A 24041-nucleotide genomic window follows, 5' to 3' on the forward strand; every position below is an offset into this window, starting at 1 on the left:
TACCTTATATACTCATATATTCATGTGGCTTAGAAAATATCATTTCCTGGAATTATCTGACTTGGGTGAATTAGAGTGTGATATTAACATTGAACAGTATCATATTTCTTTTTTTAATGTATTTTATTGATTATATTGTTACAATAGTTCCAACTTTCTCCCCTTTACTCCTCTCCACCCAGCATCTCCCTCCCCCAGCAATCCTTCCCTAAGTCCATACCCATGGTTCGTACATACAAGCTTTCCCACTTCACCCTTTCATATATTCTTCTTCTTCTTCTCTCTCTCTTTTTTTTAGTAAATATATGATTAATTAATTATTTTAACAATAAAAAATAACTATCCCTCCTTCTCAGATATTAAGACCCTTTGTAATCTTGTAAAGGACAATGGGCGAAGGTCTCAAGCTCCTCTAGCTGCTTCAAGCTGGACATGGTTGTCGTCCTACCTACCCTTGGGTCCAGAAATCCCTATTAATAGTGATGGTGTGGAGGGGAGGGTGGCCTTCCCACATGGGAAAGGATCGTGCAGACTCCAGGTCAGTTGGCGGTCTCCGGACAATGGCGTGCTTGGTTTAACAGGCTGGCATCCTTGTTGTGTTCTGGGGGCAACAGATTTGGCAAAAAGGGTTAAAAGACATCATTCAATCCATAACTACTAGATGACAAAAGGCAGGGATTAAGTTTTCAATGTTCCACATTAGGGGAAAAAAAAGAAAAAAAGGGCTTCTTTGGAGGAAGGTGTGCTAGGCACATCTCACCTGTCCAAAACCTTTTTGCCCATTATACTTAGTTTGGGCTGAGGGAAACAGTTTAGGTTTCCCCCCTCTCAGACCTCTGGGTCCTTTCTGTCCAGGCCATTAGGATAGAAAAGAGAAACCAGTTTTAAAGTGAAGCCCACAGACCACCCCATTCTTCACCAACCCAGCCATTTAGTTCAGCCAAACCGTTGAGTCTCAGGAGGCAGCGCTGCAGAGAGGATTAAGTGAGGCTTATATGTACAGACAATCACTCAGGTAATGCGGTCATAGGCTTATGCCCTTTGAAAACAGAAAACACATGTTAATTTATGTAACATAACCCACAAATAAGTCTCTAAATCTGTAAAACTGTCTTATTGGGAAGACATCCAGTTGCAAGGCACTTGACATTCTACTTGCCTGCAACTTGAATATCTTTGATGATATCACAGACATGGTTTAATTTTCAAGTGAAACCATATTTTATTTTTTTTATTTTTTTTTTATTTTTGGTTTTTCAATTACAGTTGTCCTCTTTTCCCCCAATTTATCTCCCCAACGCAACCCACCCCCTTTCCCACAATCATATCTGACACCATATTTTAAATGAAAAGAAACCTTTAAGATGGTTAGCTGCACTACTTTATAGTCTACCACTGATCATTGTGATTTTCCTTGAATAATGATTTTTCTCCCTAAGATTACCCGCCTTGTCATTAAAGGGACTACATTAAGTCCATTTTTAATTTATCCTGTTCATTTGCATAAACACAACAAGAGCAGCAAATGATCACTTATGATCTTTAGTTCTGCTTTGCTGGAACTTACCCAAGGAACATTTGGGGTGACCCTCAGTCTGCTCTTTAGGGCACAGAAGCTGGGCCACATACCTGGCATTCATCCTTGCTTGTACACACCTGTCCTTTCCAAGTCTTTCTGGTTTTTCATTGTGCCTTAAGGTCCCTTCTAGCCATCTTTCAGGAAAACAACCTTCGTTCCTTCCCTGGAAAGATTGCTGTGAACCGCACAACGAACCATGGTACCAGGCCTTTTATCTCGTGGGCTTTTATTACCTTTGAAAGTCATTCCCAGTTCCTTAGGGCTTTTTGGTAACAACCTGAGCCCAAGCATGTCTCCTTTAGGCTTGACATTCCAGTCAAAGACTTGGTCAAAAAAAAGAAAAAAAAAAAGGAACCTCTATTAACAACCGGTCTTATTAGTTTTATGCAAAGAAACTTATGTCATTACTTACTTGTTTAGAATGCCAAACTCTGGAGGGATCAGATAGGGAGAAAAATATACAACGTGAAGGAAAATCTTTGTCCTAATATTCACTGAACTGGCATTCCATTCTTCATGTTTTCATTTTTCCCCCACTAAAAAAACTTTTTTGTTCGTTTTTCCATTACAGTTGTCTCACTTTTTTCCCCGTCTTGCTTCCCTGCACCCTGTCCCTCCCTTCCCCCACATTCAGTCCCCACTCAGTTGCCCATGTCCGTGGGTCATTCATACATGTTCTTTGGCTTGACCCTTCCCCTTCTTACTCCCTTCTCTGCCTCCCACCTCCCCCCTTGTTACTGTTAGTCTACTTCTTGTTTACATAGCTCTGGTTCAATTTTGCTCATTTTTTTGTGTTGTTCATTAGTTTCCTGTAATAGGTGACAGCATAAGGTATTTTTCTTTCATTGCCTGGCTTATTTCGCTAAGCATAATTCTCTGTAGTTCCATCCATGTTGTTGTAAATGGTAGAAGTTCCTTCTTTCTTTCTGCTACATAGTACTCCATTGTGTAAATGTACCACAGCTTTTTGATCCACTCATCTACAGATGGGCATTTAGGTTGTTTCCAGCACTTGGCTATTGTAAATAGTGCTGCTATGAACATTGGAGTGCATAGGTTCTTTTGAATTGGTGTTTCAGGATTTTTCGGATATAATCCTAGCAATGGAATTGCTGGTTCAAAAGGCAGTTCCATTTTTAGTTTTTTGAGGAAATTCTAAACTCTTTTCCATAGTGGCTGCACCAGTCTGCATTCCCGTCAGCAGTGCACCAGGGTTCCCATTTCTCCGCATCCTCGCCAGCACTTGTTTGTTGATTTGTTGATGATGGCCATTCTGACTGGTGTGAGGTGGTATCTCATTGTGGTTTTTATTTGCATCTCTCTGATGGCTAGTGATGCTGAGCATTCTTTCATATGTCTATGGGCCCTCTGTATGTCCTCTTTGGAGAAGTGTTTGTTCAGGTCCTTTGCCCATTTTTTAATTGGGTTGTCTGTCTTCTTGATGTTGAGTCGTATGACTTCTTTATATATTTTGGAGATCAATCCCTTGTCTGAGATGTCATTGGTGAATATATTCTCCTATATGGTTGGTTTCCTTTTCATCTTGCTGATGTTTTCTTTAGCTGAGCAGAAACTTTTTAGTTTGATGTAGTCCCATTTGTTTATTCTTTCCTTTATTTCCCTTGCCTTAGGAGATATATCAGTGAAAATGTTGCTACGTGGGATATCTGAAATTTTCCTGCCTATGTTTTCCTCTAGGACTTTTATGGTATCACAGCTTACATTTAAGTCTTTTACCCATTTTGAGTTTATTCTGGTGTATGTTGTAAGTTGGTGGTCTAGTTTCATTTTTTTGCATGTCCCTGTCCAGTTCTCCCAACACCGTTTGTTGAAGAGGCTCTTTTCACTCCATTTGATGTTCTTTCCCCCTTTGTCAAATATTAGTTGACCATATGAACCTGGGTTTATTTCTAGGCTCTCTATTCTGTTCCATTGATCTATATGTCTGTTTTTATGCCAGTACCAGACTGTTTTGATTACCGTGGCCTTGTAGTATAGTTTGATATCAGGTATTGTGATTCCTCCAACTGTGTTCGAACAGTATCATATTTCTTGCCATTCAATTCCATTGACAGTTGGAAAAGTATCAATTATTATAATGAACCTTTCTTTGGATCACTGGGCTACTTTGGGAGAAACAGGGACAGAACTGGAACTAAAGCACCAGGTGGATCATATAATTTCAAATTAGAACTAATGCCTGATAAAAGGATACATGTTAGAGAATAATTGTTTATTTGAGAGCGTTATAAAATGTGTATTTTTATTGATAAGATTGCTATTTTTTTATATTTTTGTGCTTTTATTTTTGTGTTCATACATTTTGAAAGTTAATCCAAGATATCAGGGAAATCGGGCTCAACTCTGGTGCTTAAAATTTGTGATTGTCAAGTTAGAACTTGGCTGGGCATAACCTGATTGACAGGGTGAAGAAGATATTATTATGTAAAGTGACTAGCCTGAACTCTACTGTTTCTGTGCACCAAAAATGAAAAAAAATAAATTTTTTTGGAGTGGGGGAAGGGTCTCAGGTATGACTATGGTCAACATTCTTGAAAGTGTAGAAATGCCTAGAATATTTTGTTCAGCTTTGCTTTATTGCGGCAATGTCTCCTAAACTTGGATATTTTTCCACAGAAAAACTTGTAAGTTTTATTTTATTCAAAAAATGTATTGGCTGGAGAAAGATCCGAATGTTGAGTTTCCTAATAAATAAAACAATGTGAACATAACTATTATTTTTCTAGCTTTCAGAGATTGTCCGTGAATTCAAGTCAACTAACCGCTTGCTCCTAACTGGAACACCTTTGCAGAATAACCTGCATGAACTCTGGGCATTACTCAACTTTTTATTGCCTGATGTCTTTAATTCTGCAGATGTAAGTTTAAGTCATATGTTTTAAGTATAATTTTCTTATGTTTACAGGTATATGTTTTCAAAGCATAGAATATAGATTGAAATTTATAATTCTTTTTCATTTGTGTTTTGGTTTTCTCAGAAGAGCACTCTTAGGTACAAATTTTTCAAGTGGGAATATTTAGAGAAATAATGTTGTTTTTCTTTGAGATTATTCTGCCTGTTAAAGTTTGCCTATATCACATTACTACCAAAATTATAAGATAGACTGAGTTCAGAGCAATGCATTCATGATTTTCTTTTAATTAAATTGGATGGGTATTCTGCAGACTGGTTTGGCAGGTTGAGTCTTAAAAATAATCTTTGGTTATTGCAGGATTAACATTTGGTGAGTGTTAAAGAGCTCAAAGTATGTGAGCTGAAAACAAATTTTGTAAATGTATGATTTATATTATTTTTATCATTAACACAAGGTTGTGAATTGAATGATTTAAGGAATTTGGAGATTGATTTTCCTCATTACTGATATTAATTGATAATAAAAGTACCAAATTCAGCTATCCATTGGTTTGTATTATCTTGTTTTGTTTGGCTTTCTATTATTTGATTAAGATTTTCATTGCCATTATAAGTTTTTGAGTCTATATTCATACTCCTACTGGATATAATGCTACTAAGGTATGGGAATCCTAATAAAAGTGTTTTAACGAAGAATTGCTGATTGAGTTCCTGTATAATGGGCTTCAAGTTTTGTTAACTATTGCAGTATTTTATCTATTTTCAGAAGTAAATAATATTGGCCATCACAGTTAATATATTGTGAAAGTGCTTTTAAAATGAATTATTGCTGTCAATTGCATAAGAATTTATGGAATGTTGGGTTTGTTTAAAAAACAAAACTGTGCACTTACTGCAGAATTTTCACCCCTCCACAGGACTTTGATTCTTGGTTTGACACTAAAAATTGTCTTGGTGATCAAAAACTTGTGGAAAGACTTCACTCAGTAAGTAATGGCAGATAAGAAAAGTTAGTAATTCAGTATATATTAACAAGCTAAGAAATAAACTGCCAAAGAATCTGTTTGAACTGTGGGTTTGCCTCTTGGCACATTCTCAGCACTTCTCCCTCTCAAACTTTGACAGCCTCTTTGGGAAACAAATGCACTATTTCCTCAGCCTCTCTGTGAAACAGCTCTTTTGCTTCTGCTCGCCTCAGTGGATCATGTGATCCTCTGCAGTGGAGGCTACTCACTCTACACACATCACAGGTCTTCAAGAGCACATCAGTATTTTCCTAGTTCTCCAATGCCACTTCTGAGCCACTGCTTCTCCACTGTCATGTATAGAACTCTTCCTTTGAGGCTCAAGTTATCTTGCAGGTCCACCATCCACCCATTCTCTTCTCTCTCATCTGCTCATCATGAGGTGACCCCCTCACATTTATTGAAGATCAGTTTTACATTTTTTTGTAACTTTTCATATCCTTTTAACACTTTCACTCATGTCAACTCCTTTTGTGCTTATTCTGTAAAAAGACCTCTAGTCCCTGGACTCCTGCTTTTTATCCCCACCCATCAGCCTTTATCTGTTACCTTTTTCTGTACCCAGTGATGAGCCCATTTCCTATCACTTGAACCAAATTTTTTGCCAATACTCCCAAACTTTCTTGCTCTCTTGATCTGCAATTTCTGCCCTGAAAGCCCTAAATTGGAATAATGTGTGTTTCTGTCCTCTGGGTTTAAATTCTGCTTCTAGCACTTACTAGCAGAGTGACCCGGTCTGTGCTGGGGCTTGGTCAACACTGTCAAGAAGATTTTATACAACTGTACAGGTTGGAGCCAGTATAAGCTGGGGTCTAATGAGGCTAGTGATCCTTCAACATGGGCTTCTACAGTATTCTTTCCCATTTTCTATAACAGCTATTTCACACCTTCCCAAACTTCCCCCAGACTTTTGTCCCAGGTATTGCATGCCCTCCTCCTTTCTCAGCAGGTAACATTATTCCTTTCTCAAAGAGAAAATAGAAGTCATTAGGGTAGGAGCTCCTTCAAGGATATCCATCTTTCAAGGGTATCTGCATGTGCGTTACCTTCTAAGTAGAATAGGTGTTCTTTTTCTGGGCAGTGGCTAATTCTTCCAAAGTGAACCATGGGTCTCATCTTTTCCTGTTTCCTTAAGGACTTTTCCCCATGACTTAATCTTTTTACTGACTCAATTTTCTATCTCTCCCTCTGTATTGATTCACTTCCCTCAATGTGTAAACATTCTCAAGTACGAGGGGGAACCCTCCAAAAAACAACCCGAGATATGTTTATAAAAAATTGTGTATTTATTCTTACATGTTTAAACTTCAGTCACCTTTAAAGTACTCTCTGTTTCATGCAATACCCCTACTGAGATTTTTTTTTCACTGCTCAAACAGTTTTTGAACGTGTTGGTTTTGATGCTTTCTAGTGCTTCTGCCATTTTTTGTTTCACCTCTTCCACATCAGCAAAATGTTTCTCTTTGAGGACTTTTTCCATCCGGGGAAACAAAAAAAAAAGTTGCTTGAGGTGAGATCGGGTGAATAGGGAGGGTGGGGCAAGGGAGTCATGCCATTTTTGGTCAAAAAATGCTGAAGGCGTGGTGTGGGCAGGTGTGCTTGTAAATCACCCATCAGGAAATGGGCAAATGCAGTGAAAGAGTCTTCAAAAAAAATTCACTGAAGCCAAACAACAACATCACCTCATACCAGATGGGTTCCTAGAACAGTCACCTAGCAGGGGAAGGCTGTACTACAAGGGGCCTGCCCTCCAGAATATAATTCCTGCTTTTTTGGAGTCCCCCTTGTATCTCCCTTACTAAGTCCAAACCCATACCCATACCCAACCACCCTCACACATGAACACAACAGTACTTTCTCAACACTGTGTTCCTCTCTGTGATTCTGTTTTATTCCCCTTATTAACTAAGCTTCTTGAAAGAGTAGTTTATCCTCTCATTCTGTACTACCTAATTTCGTATTACCTTTTTTTATGTACACTTGTAAATTTAAAAAAAAATTTCTTAGTGGAGTTTCATGAGGAAGTGGATACAGGTGCATGTTCGCTGTTTTTTTTTTTTTTTTTTTTTGTCTGCTTTTTTTTAAAGATTTCATTTACTTTTAGAGAAAGGGGAAGGGAGGGAGAAACATTGATGTGTGAGAGAAACATTGATTTGCCACCTTTTGCTTGCCCCCAACTGAGGACCTGGCCTGCAATCCAGGCATGTACTCTGGGAATCAAACTGTAACTTTCAGGTTCACAGGCTGGCACTCAGCCCACTAAGCCACACCAGCCAGGTCTGTCTGCTGTTTTTAATGAGAATGTCAAGCCTTCCTTATAAATTAGAAAATAAAAACAGAAATGTATTGTTCATTTCTCCCTCTCTCCCCCTATCCTGGCAAAATGTAAGCTTCATGCAGCAGAAACCCTCTCTGTTTTCCACCACATTATGCCCTGTGTACCTGGTCCAGAGTAACTACTCTTTAAACGTTCATTGACTTGAATCCCCAAGAGTCATCATGCTGTAAATATATGTTCAGAGTTAAACAGAACAAGTCAGAAAACAAATTACCTTAAGTAATGGGGACATTTGTTGTAAGAATGCAGAAGAGTAGAAAATAAATCTTCCAAGAATCTTGTCATATGAGTTGTAATACAGCTGGACCTCAGATATCAAACTTGGTCAGCTCTGGGGACTGATTATTCTGTCTCTAGTGGGTATTATTCACTCCTGGATCCATTACCATTGGCTTCTATCCATTCCATACAACTAAAACTTATCTCACAAGTCTTCAGTGATTTTCATGTTGCTGTATGCAAGGTACACCTTTTGGTTAGTACCTTGGCTTTCTGTATAATTTAGCATAACTAACCATTGTTCCTGCTTGAAACTCTTTCTTGCTTGATTTCTGAGATACAAAATGGATCTTCTCTTCTCTTACCTCTTTGTCTGCTCCTCTTGGCCCCCTTTATTGGCTTTTCTTTCTCTGTCCCTGAAAACTCAGTATTTTGTAAAGCTTTGTCTTTGACTTTCTTTTCCATACATGCGCTCCTTGGGGATCCATTTCTATAGTTTCAGCTACCACCTATATACTTATAACTCCCAAATTTATCTTTCAATATCTTTGTCCTAAGCTCTAGACTTACATATGCCACTGCCTTCTAAGTCTGCTGCCTAACTATCTCACAGGCATTTGAAACTCTTAAAAATTTCCTTTAGACAAATTCTTAAAACCAGAAACCAGAAGTCTGCTTTTGTGTCTTCCTTTTACTTACCTCCCATAGATCTTTAATAATAACAGCTACAGTTTATTTATGTCTACCGTGGTTAAATTCTACACATGCACTACCACAAATTGTCACAGCAGCCTCAGAAGCAGACATCATTATCCCCATTTAAAAATGCTTAGCATATATATATACCATAAATATATATGTTTTGGACGAATGGATGAGGAAAAAGGCTAGGAAAAGTTAAGGAGTTGACCCACTCATGACAGCTAATTAGGGACTGAGCTGGTTGTAGAATCAGCTTGATCTGTGTTTGAATTCTGCTTCTACCTCTTACTAGCCAAGAAACTTTGGCGATATTTTTAAAATTAAAGTAATCACAGTTCCCTAAAAAAGTTTATTGTAAGGATTCATTATTTGTTATGTGAAGTTCATGGTGCAGTATCTGGCACATTGCAGGTACTCTATAGATGGTATCACTATTATTTTCTTGTGGTAGAATTTGCCTTGCAGGTATATACTCATTATTTCATCTTTTTGCTCTGTTCATTCATATCTTCCTTAACACTGAACCATTTTCTCTTCATTCATGTATTTAACCATTTTGAAATTGCCTGAATTTTTATTTCACTTTTAGAGACCCTTTGATCCATATTCTGAATTCAGATTTCTCCCAAGGTTTAAAAATCTTACATGACAGCCAACTTTTTAAAGGCTCTTTTGTATGTATTCAGCAGTCAGTAATCTTGTCTTGATTTTTAATGTATTTTGTGCCATTAGATTATGCATGTCTAATTTAGGTTTATATATTAATTGTCTGATAAACTTTTATAAAAACTATAACCTTTTAGGTTTTAAAACCATTTTTGTTACGTCGTATAAAAACTGATGTAGAGAAGAGCCTGCCTCCTAAAAAGGAAATAAAGATTTACTTGGGACTGAGTAAAATGCAGCGGGAATGGTGAGCTATTTTATTTTTATTAGAATTTATTTATGTATATGGAGTTATTAAAAATTATATTTGTAGTGTTTCAGTTATACCTTTAGTTGAGAAATTACATTTTATATTTAAATGGCAAGTTTAGTAGTTGAAATATTTCAATAGAAAATTGGTGAGTATTTTAGTTAACCTCTGGGAAAGAACATTGGCCTTGGGGTCTATAGACCTGTGTTTGAATTCTGTGCTCTTCTTCTCAATAGCTATTTAGCTTGGGCAAGTTATGTGACCTTAGTTTCCCTTCTGTAAAATCAGAGTTATATTACTTAGCTTATCAAGATCATATCAGGGTTAAAGGGGATTATATCACAGACACATTTGTTAGTTTTTTTTCCATCAGTGAAAATAGTAATAACTACAATAATAATCAATAATAAGATGGGTGAAAATATCAGTGATTGTGTATATTACAAAAATAGAAGCTGGAATGGTTTGATAAATACAGGTAAAGTAGGAAATTGATAAGAGGAGTCACAAGGAATCATAAATTAGACATGTTAATAGTGTAAGAGAGAGGCAAAATATTGTTTATATAAATAAAATTAGATCACTTATAATATGTAATGACTTCTTTACTATTGAAACCAGTATCCAATAGTGGTGAAATTTGTGTTTTTCTGGACTCAAACATAAGAGCAGACCTTGGATTTGTCCTTTTTTGTGGCCCTGAGTAAGTTGTTTTACTTCTGTTAGCTGCCTAAATTTCTGTGTGTAAAATGGGATTGATAATAGTACGTATCTAAGCATTTTTGTGAAGCTTTAACAAGATAATTCATATAAAACCTTTGACATGATACCTAGCACGTGCTCTCCATACAGGTTGACTCATAATTAAGTATTCTTACTGTTGAAACCTGAATGTAGGTCTAGAAAAGATAATGAAAAATATTTATAGGATTAGAAAAAATGACCTATGAAGACAGGTATAAGAAATTGTGATTGTTTTTAGCTCGCACAAATAAAGGTTGGATGCCAACTTTCAGCAACCACTGTAGTTATTGAATAATTATCAGATACTATTACCTGAAGAGTTATCAGCTGATTGTGATTTCTAGTCATGGAAAAATCAGGAGGAAACAGGTTTATAGGTAACAGACAAGTTAAAATGTTTCAATCTTTACTGCTTTCTTGGGTTTGCTGACCAGATTTACTCCCAAATCTTGTTTCTTCTTTAAATGGGAATCTAAACAGATCTCCAAAGGGACATTTCTTGATGGCATTAAACATTTCTAATAATCAATGATTAATTACATTTTAAAATTTTAGGTATACAAAAATCCTGATGAAAGATATTGATGTTTTAAACTCTGCTGGCAAGATGGACAAGATGCGACTCTTAAACATTCTGATGCAGCTACGCAAGTGTTGTAATCATCCTTACCTGTTTGATGGTGCTGAATCTGGTCCACCTTATACTACTGATGAACATATTGTCAACAACAGTGGTAAAATGGTAGTTCTTGATAAACTGTTGGCCAAACTCAAAGAACAGGGTGAGTTACAAATCTTTCTATTAACATGAAAACAATATCAATGACTTATGTATGAATAACATTTTTCATAATCACTTATCATTAATTCACTTGTTCATTCAGCAAACATTGTTGAGTACTTACTATTTGCCAGGAATTGTCCTACAGACTGGGTATACAAAGATGCAAAAGACACACACAGCAGTTTTTGCCTTGGAGAAGCTCACAGTGTAGTGAGGAGAAATAGATGCAGTGCATTGTGTTAAGTGCTGTAATTTATTGAGAAACTGGGAGTTGGGGAAGTGGTTACAGAGATGACATTTGAGGTAAGCCCTGGAGAATGTACAAGAGTAACCCTTGGGAAGAAGGAGGGGAAGGGTTTCCAGAGCAATGAAATAGGTGTGAAAGAAGGGAATGTGCAACTTATGGTATTTGAGATAGAGTGGCAATAATGAATCTGGGAAGATGGATGGGGCCATATTACAGTAGGCCTTTTAAATCATTCTTTAAGGAACTAGGGCTATTTTGAAGGCAGAGTGGGGTGCAGGGAAGTTCACAGAATACTTGGCTGTGGAAAGTGACAGTCAGACTTGTATTTCCAGGAGACAACGTTGGAAGCAGTGTGGGAGAATCTACTAAGGATGAGAGACTGGAAAGCGGAGACTTATTGGGAGACTATTAGAGTAGTTCAGTAAAAGATTGTGTGGACCCATTGCTCATCCTTAGGACAGAGTAAAGGCAGACTTTAAATCATCTCAGTATGTGTGGAAGATTTTGAAGGCCTTCAAAATCCATAACTCAACAAATGTATAATTCTGTATAGGATCCCTTGAAGGTGTGCATATAAGTGTGTGTTTAGTGGAGCGTTCATGTACTATATATTTATATTGCGTATAATGTTTACTTTTATTTTTGTAACTTTCAGATTGGTTTTACACAAGTTGAATAACTTGCTTTTTTGGGTGAAATATTTTAGGTTCAAGGGTTCTCATTTTTAGCCAGATGACTCGTTTGCTGGACATTTTGGAGGATTATTGTATGTGGCGTGGTTATGAGTATTGTCGACTGGATGGACAGACCCCACATGAAGAAAGAGAGGTGAGAATGAGAAAATAAAGTATCACTTCAAGAGTCCAATTAAGCCATGTTTTCATCATTATGTAGTTTTGAACTTTGGCCTTTCCTTATAGCTAGGTGCATTGAATTTCTCACTGCCACTCCTGTCTCTCTGAGATCTTCCATTTGGCTTCTGTTAAACTGACTCTACCAATCATTCTTTGCAAGGTCTTTAAAGACATTATCACTTATATAAAAGATACTACATCATTACTTCCTTACCTCCTTGAACCACTATCTCTGACCTTTTGATTACTAATTGTTTCTCAGCTAACTCTTTGACCTCTGATTTTATGTCATTTTATTTTCTTTATTTGCCTCCTACAGTAGACCCTCACTGTTCGTGGAGTTTAACCATTGAGATTTTTCTACTTTATGAGCAACCCTAAAGACTTGTGAAACACAGTAATTTATAAAAGGAATGATCTCAGTCTTATAGAGATTTTGTAAAACTGAGATGGGATAACACAGGTATAGGTGCTGATCATGCATTTAGATCTTGGAATACTAAGTCTGGTGTGCAGAAAAGTGTCACTTAGCTCGTGAAGAAGCCTACTTAGCACCCAGTATGTTTCTCAGATTTTGAAATTCTTATACATCTTAGATTTTTTCTCACGAATGTCATGGGTCTAATGTAGTTTAAATTCTTTAAAGCACTTTTTGGGGAGGGCTTTGCTAATTTATCTTCTCTTTTCTGTGATCCTTCAGGACTCTGTCTTTGGCCTCTGTTTTAAGTCTGTACTCATGCTCTGGGCAAAGATCGTGATTTCATGGTATAGTGGAAAATGCACTGAACTTGGTTTCAGAAGACCTGAATTTTAGCACCAACTCCACCACTTTGTAGTGTATGCAAGCCATTTAATTCTCTGAGCCTCAGTATCTTTAACTGTATTATAAGGGTAATACTAATACCTAGGCTTTTTTTCTGACAACGTTGTGAGGACCATTGGATATAATAGGTAGGAATACAGTTTTTAAATTGTGTAGTGCACTATATAACACATGTCATGAAATTGTACACAGGCCTTTTTACCTCTCAGCTTTAGGGTCCCTTCTCAGGCCACACAGACTCAGCCCATGGCACTCTCCTTCCATTGCTGCACTGGGCGCTATGTCCCTTGTGTGCCTCACTGAAGCCAGACTAGAGCGTAGGATAGTGTCCACAGCAAGCATACAGGCCCTTTTCATATTAAGGGTTACCTGCTACCCACTCTGGGGACATACTTGGATTAACATTTACAAATGTGGGACATTTCAAAGTTTACACTCTCCCTTGCTCAATAGTAGTTTACTCTTTAAGAAATGGTAGCTTGGGCTTTTGCTGATTTACTCCTGAGAATGGGTTTCTCCAAATCTACTTTAAGCATAGGCCATATAGTACCATTTGAGATGACCCTTCTTCTTGAAACGAAGATGATACTAAAGCAGAAGGATGGGTGCTTTCTGACTTCAGCTAGCCAATTTGCATTTTTGATTGATCTCTCTGCTCATAAACAATGTGGATTTACCTAATTATGCCTAGATTATTCTATTTTTTATAATTTCAAATAATGTTTTACCTTCAGAAACTTTAAATTGCATGTATTGACTTCAGATACAGCAAAGTCAGAGCTGTTCATTTTTTTTTTGAAATGCCCTGCTTTCCCATTATTCTGTTGTCCACACAAGCATTTCAATTATTTCTTATTATTTTCCCAATAAGAAGGGGAATACTATATTTGATTCCTTACTTTAATCATTTACTAGCTGTTAATAAACACTTCTTTCTCAACAGCTCACAGATTTGCCTTTTCTCCATTGCTACAGCTAAGTCTTTGGTTATCCTCTGATTCAGTTCCTGTAACTTTCACTTAATTGGCATCCTCACTTTTATAGGGAAAGGAACTAACATTTTTCAAGCACCTACTATAAGCTAGGCATCTTATAGTTCCAGCTGAATTCTTCCTGCAGCCCGGTAAAGTATTGGTAGAATTTTCTCTACTTGAAACTGTGTCTCAGAGAGGTTAAATGCTTGCTCAGATTCACATGTGTAATAAATGGTAGAGTTATGATTCACACCCAGGTTTTTGCTATTTCCTCTACACCAAATTGCCTCTCACTACACCATGCTGCTTTCTATACTGCCTCCTCTACATTCTATACTGACTGTGGCAGTGGGAGTCACCTTTTCTGCCTGCAACTTTTGACCATGCCATTCCATTCACTGAAAATATAACTTCCTATATTTTGTGATTATAACAGTAATATTTGATGGCTGAAGGAAATTTGGAAAATACAAAAAAGTATTTCTGGCCAATCATATATTAATGTACATATTAAATATATAAATATAAGTGTGTATATATATATAATACACATTAAAAGATTATAATTGATATCTGTATATACTATATATAAAGTTCAGTATCCTGATACTTTTTACTCAACATCGAATTGTAATCTCCTATATCAATAAAAAAATCATCGTAAAAATAGTTTTAGTGTAATATTTCATCTTAGGGATGTATTATAAATAATTTATTCCCTTATTGTTGATAATTTAGGTTGTTAAAATTTTTTAATATTATAAATAATGGTAAAGTGAAAGTCCTTATACATAAATCTTTGTGCACATCTCTGATTATTTCCTTAGGATAAATTCCTAGAAGTGGAATTACTGGGTCAAAGGGTATGAACATTTTTAAGACTCTTGATGTATATTGCCAAATTGCTTTCCAGAAAGGTTGTACCAATTTACACTCCCAGCAGCAATGTATGAGAGTGCCCGTCTCACCGCCCCCCTCGTCAACATTGAGTATTATCATTTTTTTAATCTTCAAAAAATGGTATTGTTTTGATTTGTATTTATTTGATTACTAGTGGATTGAACATTATTCTTGTGTTTATTAGCTATTTGTGTTTGTTCCTCTCTGCATTGTCTGGTTTTTTTTTTTTTTTTCTTTCATTTTTCTTTTGGGGTCTTAGAATTTTTTTTCCTAATTAATTTGTATGAGATCTTTATATAATAAAGATATTAACATCCCATTAATTTTTAAGACTCTTTACTAAATATCCCCTAATTACCTTCCTGATTCTTCATTACTTCTCTGTTTGCCACCTTTCACCATATGATAATAAATCTACTTACCTTCCCCTATATCTGTTACTCTCATTCCCATTTCTAAACCTTTTATTCCTCTTGATTAGTTTCCTTAACTATACCTTCTTTACTAATCCTTCATAAATTAATGGGAATGAAGTTGAGATATTTGACATTTTTCCCCTTAGATATATGTCAGCTCTCACTCAGTTAAAACGTTTTCATTATTATTGTTTAAAATAATTCCAGTGATTTATTACTTGTTTAGTTAAGTTTGCTTATATGATTGTTCTAAGATTGTTTTTATTGCGGTAAGCTTATAAGGATTAGGTACTTTATGCAATATACTTTCTATAGCAATTCACACAGTACAGTATACAGATAGTTAAATGTTTAAATATTTTAGAAGGTAGAAGAATATTATAAAGTGGGGATATGAGCTTGCATGTTAAAGGGTTTATTTTTTAAGAACTCTGGTAATATAATTTGATTTTTCTTTCTTTTCCTTCCATCTACTGTGTCAATTTAAAAAAGGAAGCAATAGAGGACTTTAATGTTCCTAATAGCAGCAAATTCATCTTTATGCTGAGTACCAGGGCTGGAGGTCTTGGAATTAACTTGGCCAGTGCTGATGTGGTTATACTGTATGATTCAGACTGGAATCCACAGGTTGATCTACAGGCTATGGTTAGTAATCTTAAATGATGTCAGAAATTTGTCTCGGATCAGAATACTGTTGTTATTTATATAGCATAAAGGCAATTTATAATTGATAAAAATGGTAACAATTTGGGGGAGGTTTTGTAGATATTAAAAATAGATTATCCTGGACAAAAACAATTTCGCAATTGCTGTGCCAATTGCAAAAGCAAAGGAAATGAAAACATACCCCAAATCCAACTATAGCATTTGTGTGTCCATTTTGGCTTTTTATTATGAAACAGAAATGTAATTTTTTCCCACTTCTAACTACTAAAGAGGGTTAAAAAGTCTCTCAGTATTATTCTGTTTAACAATTAAATATATTAAAGTCCTCAGTACTGAAATTGGGAGAGGTGGGATTTTAATTTTTGTAATAAAACATTTGGGCCCTGACCTATGTGGCTCAGTTAGTTGGGCATCCTCTCTCAAAGTGAAAGGTCTTCGGTTCTATTCCCAGTTCAGGCACATGCTTGGGTTGCAGTTCAGTCCCGGGTCAGGGCGCGTAGGAGAGGCAACCAATCGATGTTTCTCTCTTGCATCAATATTTCTCTCTTTCTCTTTCTCCCTCCCTTTCCCTCTCTCTAAAAATTAATAAGTAAAATCTTTTAAAAAATTTGGGGTGAGAAGGTACGAAGGTATAAAAGGAAAATATTTCAGGGAAACACTTGCTTCCTAAGGACAGTATCAGAAATGATTTTACCATTAAAAATTTTTTTCCAGGGAGCTATTTCTCTTACCTTTCATCATGGTGTCATTTATTGACTAGAGCTACACCTTTTGTGAATGTGACGCATTTTAAGATAAAGAAATATAATTTTAGAAGTAAAAAGATTCAGCAGAGCTATTTATTCAGAATTGCAAGAAGTTATGGAACTGATTGTCTTTGGAAGTCATATGCCAATGTGGCATAGCTTAGAAGTCCTTCATTTTCTTTTATAATAGAGAATTGAAAAATAGTGACCATTGGGACATTTTAAAATCAATATGTGTTGGCATAATTATTATTTTAGCATGTTACTGAACTAACTGTTTGATATGACTAAGTAAGAGCAAACCCTAGTAAAAGTGTTGCTGAACTGGAAAACTTACTGATGATAACTTTTATTTCCATAAAATTGTTAGAGTATAGATGTTTCACAATTTACTGATTTGAGTTTGTAATTTTAAATATGTGTAGGGATATTGCATTCTCTTTCAGTGCTCTGGGTTGAAGGTGTTACTGGGCTCTAGTGTTTTTATATTTAGTACAAGGGCTGTACTGAACCTTGTTTCTCTTTTTTTTTTTTTTCCTCAACTACCCTCCTCTCTCCACCTATTTGCTCTAGCAGCTTCTGTGTTTTTTTATTTTCCCAGATTTGTTTTTTGTTGTTCTATTATAGTTGTTCCAATTTTCCCCTGTTGCTTGCTCTCCCCTGCCCTGCCCACCCCCATTGCCACACTCAAACCCCACCCTGTTGTCCATGTTCATGGGTCATTTATACTAGTTCCTTGATTAGAGCCTTTCCCTTCTTTTCCCCCTTGCTCTCTTCCTCCCTACCCTCTGGTTGCTGTCAGTTTGTTTGTTTCTTGTTTCCGTGCTTCTGGTTCTATTTTGTTTGTTTGTTTTGTTTATTAGGTTCTTATAGGTGAGATCATATGGTATTTGTCTTCTGCTGCCTGGCTTATTTCACTTAGCATAATACTCTCCAGTTCCACCAATGCTATTGCGAAAGGTAGGAGTTCCTTCTCTTTTCCTGCTGTGCAGTATTCCATTGTGTAAAATGTACCCATTTTTTGATCCACTCATTTACTGATGGGCAACTTAGGCTGTTTCCAGCACTTGGCTATTGTAGATAGTGCTGCAATGAACATAGGGGTGCATAGGTTCTTTTAAACTGGTGTTTCAGGATTCTTAGGGTATAATCCCAGCAGTGGAGTCTCTGGGTCAAAAGGCAGTTCCATTTTTAGTTTTTTGAGTAAATTCCATACTGTTTTCCACAGTAGCTGCTCCAGTCTGCATTCCCACCAGCAGTGCACTAGGGTTCCCTTTTCTCCACATCCTCGCCAGCACTTGTTGTTTGTTGGCTTGTTAATCATGGGCATTCAGACTGGTGTGAAGTGATATCATTGTGGTTTTAATTTGCATCTCTCTGGTGGCTAGCGATATTGAACATCCTCTCATATGTCTATGGGCCCTCAATATGTCCCTCTTGGAGAAGTGTGTATTCAGGTCCTTCGCTCATTTTTTAATTGGATTGTTTGTCCACCTGGTGTTGAGTCATGCGTTCTTTATATATATTGGAGATTAAACCCTTGTTCAAGGTATCATTGGTGAACATGTTTTCCTGTACGGTTGGTTTCCTATTCATTTTAATGTTTTCCTTAGCCATGCAGAAGCTTTTTAATTTGATGTAGTCCCATTTGTTTATTCTTTCCTTTATTTCCCTTGCCCTGGAGGATATATCAGTGAAAAGATAGCTGCATAGGAGATCTGAAATTTTATTGCCTATGTTTTCCTCTAGGACTTTTATGGTGTCACAGCTTATGTTTAAGTCTTTTATCCATTTTTAGTTTATTCTGGTGTATGGTGTAAGTTGATGGTCTAGTTTCATTTTTTTGCATGTCCCTATCCAGTTCTTCCAGCACCATTTGTTGAAGAGGCTCTTTTCACTCCATTTTATGTTCCTTCCCCCTTTGTCGAATATTAGTTGACCATACAGACCTGGGTTTATTTCTGGGCTCTCTATTCTGTCCCATTGATTTATCAGTCTATTCTTATGCAAGTACCAGACTGTTTTGATTACCGTGGCCTTGTAGTATAGGTTGGTATCAGGTATTGTGATTCCTCCTACTGCGTTCTTCTTCCTCAAGATCGCTTTGGCTGTTCGGTGGTTTTGTTTTGTTTTCTTTTGGTTTTATATAGATTTTTTGAAGTATTTGTTCTAGGTCTGTGAAATATGTCATTGGTAATTTAATGAGGATTGCATTGAATCTATAAATTGCTTTGGGTAGTGTGGACATTTTAATGATGTTGATTTTTCCCATCCATAAACACGGTATATGCTTCTATTTATTTGTACCTTCCTTAATTTATTTCTTCAGTGTTATGTAGTTTTCTGAGTAAAGTTCTTTCACTTCTTTGGTTAAGTTTATTCCTAAGTACTTTATTTTTCTTGTTGCTATAGTAAATGGGATTTTTTCCGTAGTTTCTGTTTCTGATATGTCATTTTTGGTGTGCAAAAATGCCTTTGATTTCTGAATATTGACTTTGTACCCTGCTATTTTGCCAAATTCACTTATCAAATTGAGTAGTTTTTTTGTGGAATCTATAGCGTTTTCTATGTACACTATCATGTCATCTTCAAATAATGACAGTTTTACTTCCTCTTTTCCAATTTGGATGCCTTTTATTTCTTTTTCTTGTTGGATTGCTGTGACTAGAACTTCCAATACTATGTTGAATAAAAGTGGTGAAAGCAGACACCATTGTCTTGTTCCTGATCTTAAGGGGAAAGCTTTTAGCTTTTGCACATTGAGTATCATGTTGGCTGTAGGTTTCTTGTATATGGCCTTTATTATGTTGAGGCATGCTCCCTCTATTCCCAGTTTGCTGAGTGTTTTCATCATAAATGGGTATTGTAATTTATCAAATGCTTTTTCAGCATCTATGGATATGATCATGTGATTTTTGCTTTTCATTTTGTTTATGTGGTGTATTACATTTATTGATTTGCGAATATTAAACCATCCTTGCATCCCTGGGACAAATCCCCCTTGATCATGGCGTATGATCTGTTTAATGTCTGGCTGGATCAGGTTTGTCAATATTTTGTTGAGAATTTTAGCATCTATGTTCATCAGTGATATTGGCCTGTAATTTTCTTTCTTTGTTGTGTTTTGACCCGGTTTTGGAATTAGGGTAATACTGGCCTCATAGAAAGAGTTTGGAAGTATTCCCTTGTCTTGGATTTTTTGGCATAGTTTGAGAAGGATAGGAGTTAACTTTTCCCTAAATGTTTTGGTGAAAGTCACATGTGAAGCTGTCTGGTCCCAGGCTTTTGTGTGCCAGGATTCTTTTCATTACTGTGTCACCTTCACTATTTGTTATTGGTCTATTCAGGCTTTCTGTTTCTTGATTCAGTTTTGGAAGATTATATGTTTCTAGAAATTTGTCCATTTTGTCTAGGTTGTCAAATTTTGGCATATGTTGTTCATTGTAATTTCTTGCAATCCTTTATATTTCTTGTGGTATTGGTTGTGATTTCTCCTCTTTCATTTCTGATTGTATTTATTTGGGTCCTCTCTTTTTCTTGATGAATCTGGTTAAAGGTTTGTCGATTTTGTTTATCTTTCCAAAGAACCAGCTCCTGTATTATTGATCCTTTGAATTGTTCCCTTAAGCCTTTATGCCATTTAATTCTGCTGTGCTCTTGAGTATTTCCTTCCTTTTATTCTCTCTGGGCTTTGTTTGCTGTTTCTCCTCTAGCTGTTGTATAGATGTAGGGTTAGGTTGTTTATTTGAGATTCTTCTGTCCTTTTTAGGTAGGCCTGTATTGCTAAAAAACCTCCTTTTCATGACTACCTTCACTGTGTCCTATAGGTCTTGGGCTGCTTTGTGTTCATTTTCATCCACTTGCAGACACTTCTTTATTTCTTCCCTGGTCTCACTGTCAACCCACTCATTATTCAGTAGCATGTTATCCAGTGTCCATGAATTTGAATGCCCTTGTGTTTTTCCCCTGAGGCCAGCTTTGAGTTTCAAGCCATTGTGATCCAAGAAGTTGCCCAACATGATCTTAATTTTCTTGAATCTGTTGAGGCTTGTCCTGTGTCCTACCCTGTGGTCCATCCCCGGAAATGTTCCACATGCATTTAAAAAGATGTATATTTTGCTTCCTTGGGGTAAAAGGTGCTGCATATATAACTTAAGTCCATTTGTTCATTGCCACAATATCTTATTGATTCTCTGCTTAGAAGATCATCAGTTGTTGACAGTGGATTGTTAAAATCCCTTACTATGAGTGTGTTGCTATTGATATCTTCCCTCAAGTGCTCCAAGATCTTCCTTATATTAGTGGGTGCTCCTTATGAGGGAGAGGTACCTCACACACCCTAAGCTCAGTTGGAAGTTGCTCTGTGCAGCAGAGGCTTCATGACCATGGCAGAACAAATTTTACCCAGGATATTTTATTATGTCTGGGGGAAAGAAGGTGGCTTCTCTCTCTAGTGGAGAACAGCAGGCAAGCCTTCATCCCTCATGCCTTTTATTGCGGAGGATACACACAAGAGATACAAGGTCAGAATTCGTAAATCATCAACAGCTTTTACGCGTTTGACAGTAACAGATTACATGTACCAGTACAGGGGGCAAAATGACCAGTCTGTGTCAAGATCTAAAAAACATCTTGACGCCACATCGGCACCAGGTGCAAGGTTTCATACACTCCTTGCTAGAGATTGTTTATGTTACATTAGTGATAAAGAAAGCAGAGCAAGTTCTAAAGCATAACGAGCATAATAAACGTTCTTTAATCCAATTCCCACAGCAACCCTCTGAGTGGTCTTCGGTTATGTTCCACACACAGCCTTATGTTGAGACTTAAAGACAAGACCGGTGGCAGTCATGCTCAGCCTGGGGCTATAATTCCTTAAACCACGAGGAGCAGCTGCCCACATCCTTATATTATGTAGTGTCCTTCTTCGTCTCTCTCCATGGCCTTTGTTTTGAAAGCCATTCTGTCTGATACAAGCTTTAGTACCCCAGCCCCTTTTTCATGTCTGTTTGTGTGGAATATTTTCTTCCATCTTTTCACTTTCAGTCTGTGTAGATCTCCTTATTTGAGGCGATCTCTTGGCAGATAGCATATATGCAGGTCATGTTTTCTTATTCATTCAGCTATGCTCTGTCTCCTTATTGGAGCATTTAAACAATTAACATGTAAGGTTATTGTTGATAGGTACTTATTCATTGCCATTTTTCCCTTTGTACCTGTGTTCTCCCCCTTCTCTTGTCTTCTCCCCTTCCCTTCCCTTCCCTTCCCTTCTGTTCCCTTCCCTGCCCTTCTCTCTCTCTCTCTCTCTCTCTCTCTCTCTCTCTCTCTCTCTCTCTCTCTCTCTCTCTATCTCTCCCCCCTTCTTATTGAATCTGTCCCTTTAGCATCTCTTGCAATACTGGTTTGGTGGAGATATATTCTCTTTGCCTTTTTCTTGTCTGGGAAACTCCTTATTTCACCTTCATTTTAAATAAGAGGCTGCTTTGTAGAGTCGTCTTGGTTGTAGGCCTTTGCTTTTCGTTACTTGGAATATTTCTTGCTATTCCCTTCTTGCGTGTAGTGTTTTTGTTGAGTAATCAGATGATAGCCATTTTGGAGGTCCCTTGCATGTTACTAGCTGTGTCTCCCTTGCTGCCTTTAAGATTCTCTTTGTCTTTAAAGTTAGCCATTTTTATTATGGTGCGTCTTGGAATGGACCTCTTTGGGTTCATCTTGATTGGGACTCTCTGTGCTTCCTGGACTTGTATGATTTTTTTCTATCATCAAGTTAAGGATATTTTCTGTCATTAGTTTTTCAAACAGGTTTTCTATCCCTTGCTTTTCTTCTTCTCCTTCTGGTGTCCCTATGATACGGATATTATTATGTTTCATGTTGTCCTGCAATTCACTTAAATCTCTTCATTCTTTTTGAGTCTTTTTTCATTTTGTTGCTCTGTCTGGGAATGTTTTCTACCTTGTCTCCCAGCTTGCTGAATTGATCTTCTGCTTCATCTAGCCTGCTTTTTATTCCTTCTACTGTGTTCTTCATTTCAGATATTGTATTCTTCATTTCCTTCTGACTCTTTTGATAGTTTCTGTGTCCTTTTTCATGCTGGTATAGTTCATAAGTTCCTTGCAGCTTCCCTGCAGTTCTTTGTAGTTCTTACTGAGTTAATTAAGCATCCTTATAACCATTATTTTGAACTCAGTGTCTGATAGTTTGCATACCTCTATTTCATTTAGCACTCTTTCTGGGAATTACTCCTTTCTTTTCAATTGAGGGTTGTTTCTTTGTCTCCCCATTTTAGGTGACTGTCTTTGTTTGTTTCTGCATCTTAGATTGATCTGTTTGACTCTTTGTGGTGTGACCTTCTGTGGTAGGAGATCTGTGGGGTTTAGTGGTTCAGTGTTCTTGATCTCCTGAACTTGATGCTCTTGGGATGCCCTTTCTGTCATTTATGTGGGATCTCTGGTTGTAATTGTGTTTTGGTTGTTGTTGGTCATTCTTTGGTGAGTCATTCCCTCTGGCTGGCGGCCTGAGAGTTACTCTGCCCAACACGTCTTATATGCTGTTGTATAGGTGCTGCCAGAACCAAAGAAGACAGGCCAGGAAGCAAACCCACACGCACCAAAATATCCATTACCCACGATCACAATAACCACAGCAAATGAGCCAATGTTAATATAGTGTAAAAAGATTAAGGCTATTATAATAAAGGCAAAATAAATATGAGATGACTAACAGAAAGAAAATTGATTTTGCGAGGGTCAAGGTAGCAGCAATAATAGAGTAGGGAATAGAGACAAAGTGAAGATAGAAAGTAAGTAAAATTTACATTGTAAATAAAAAAGGTGGAATGCAGTAAGAAAAGGGAAACATATTGTATTATGTTTAAACAGTAATTTACAAAAATACAGTGAGAGAGATAAAAACGAACAAACAAAAACCCGAATCAAATTGCAGAAAAATATCCACCACGGCACTATCAAAAACAAATGAGCCTAGGTTAATATAGGTGGGATAGGAATAAGAGGGAAAAACAAAAAAGATAAGCTTAAGAGAAGTCTAGAGGAAATATAAGTCATTTTGAGAGGATAGAGGGAGAATGAATGCTAAGAGTGAGGATGAAAACCAGGTTAAGACAAGGAAAAATTAAAATTTAAAACAAAAATTAAAAAAGGCAGGAGAAAGGCAAAATAGATTAGGAGAGGGGAACAGTAAAATTTAATATTTGAAATACAAAAAAAAATGAA

General features: G+C 36.8%; 1 protein-coding gene across 3 annotated transcripts in view; it reads left to right on the plus strand.

The window, feature by feature from the left end:
- The window catches only part of SMARCA1 (SNF2 related chromatin remodeling ATPase 1), a 122543-nt gene that overhangs the window by 13844 nt on the left and 84658 nt on the right, over positions 1 to 24041 (plus strand). For 2 of the 3 annotated variants that reach the window (XM_090264346.1, XM_090264348.1), the window contains exons 8-14: positions 4327 to 4458; positions 5372 to 5440; positions 9542 to 9651; positions 10954 to 11180; positions 12136 to 12257; positions 14908 to 14943; positions 15889 to 16041. In XM_090264346.1, the coding sequence (XP_090120472.1) occupies positions 4327 to 4458; positions 5372 to 5440; positions 9542 to 9651; positions 10954 to 11180; positions 12136 to 12257; positions 14908 to 14943; positions 15889 to 16041 (849 nt within the window). The remainder of the gene's footprint in view (positions 1 to 4326; positions 4459 to 5371; positions 5441 to 9541; positions 9652 to 10953; positions 11181 to 12135; positions 12258 to 14907; positions 14944 to 15888; positions 16042 to 24041) is intronic. The other variant, XM_090264347.1, reaches the window with a different exon arrangement.

This window comes from Furipterus horrens, unplaced genomic scaffold (assembly GCF_987537825.1).
Source record: "Furipterus horrens unplaced genomic scaffold, mFurHor1.1.pri manual_scaffold_17, whole genome shotgun sequence".
Classification (NCBI taxonomy): Eukaryota; Metazoa; Chordata; class Mammalia; order Chiroptera; family Furipteridae; genus Furipterus; species Furipterus horrens.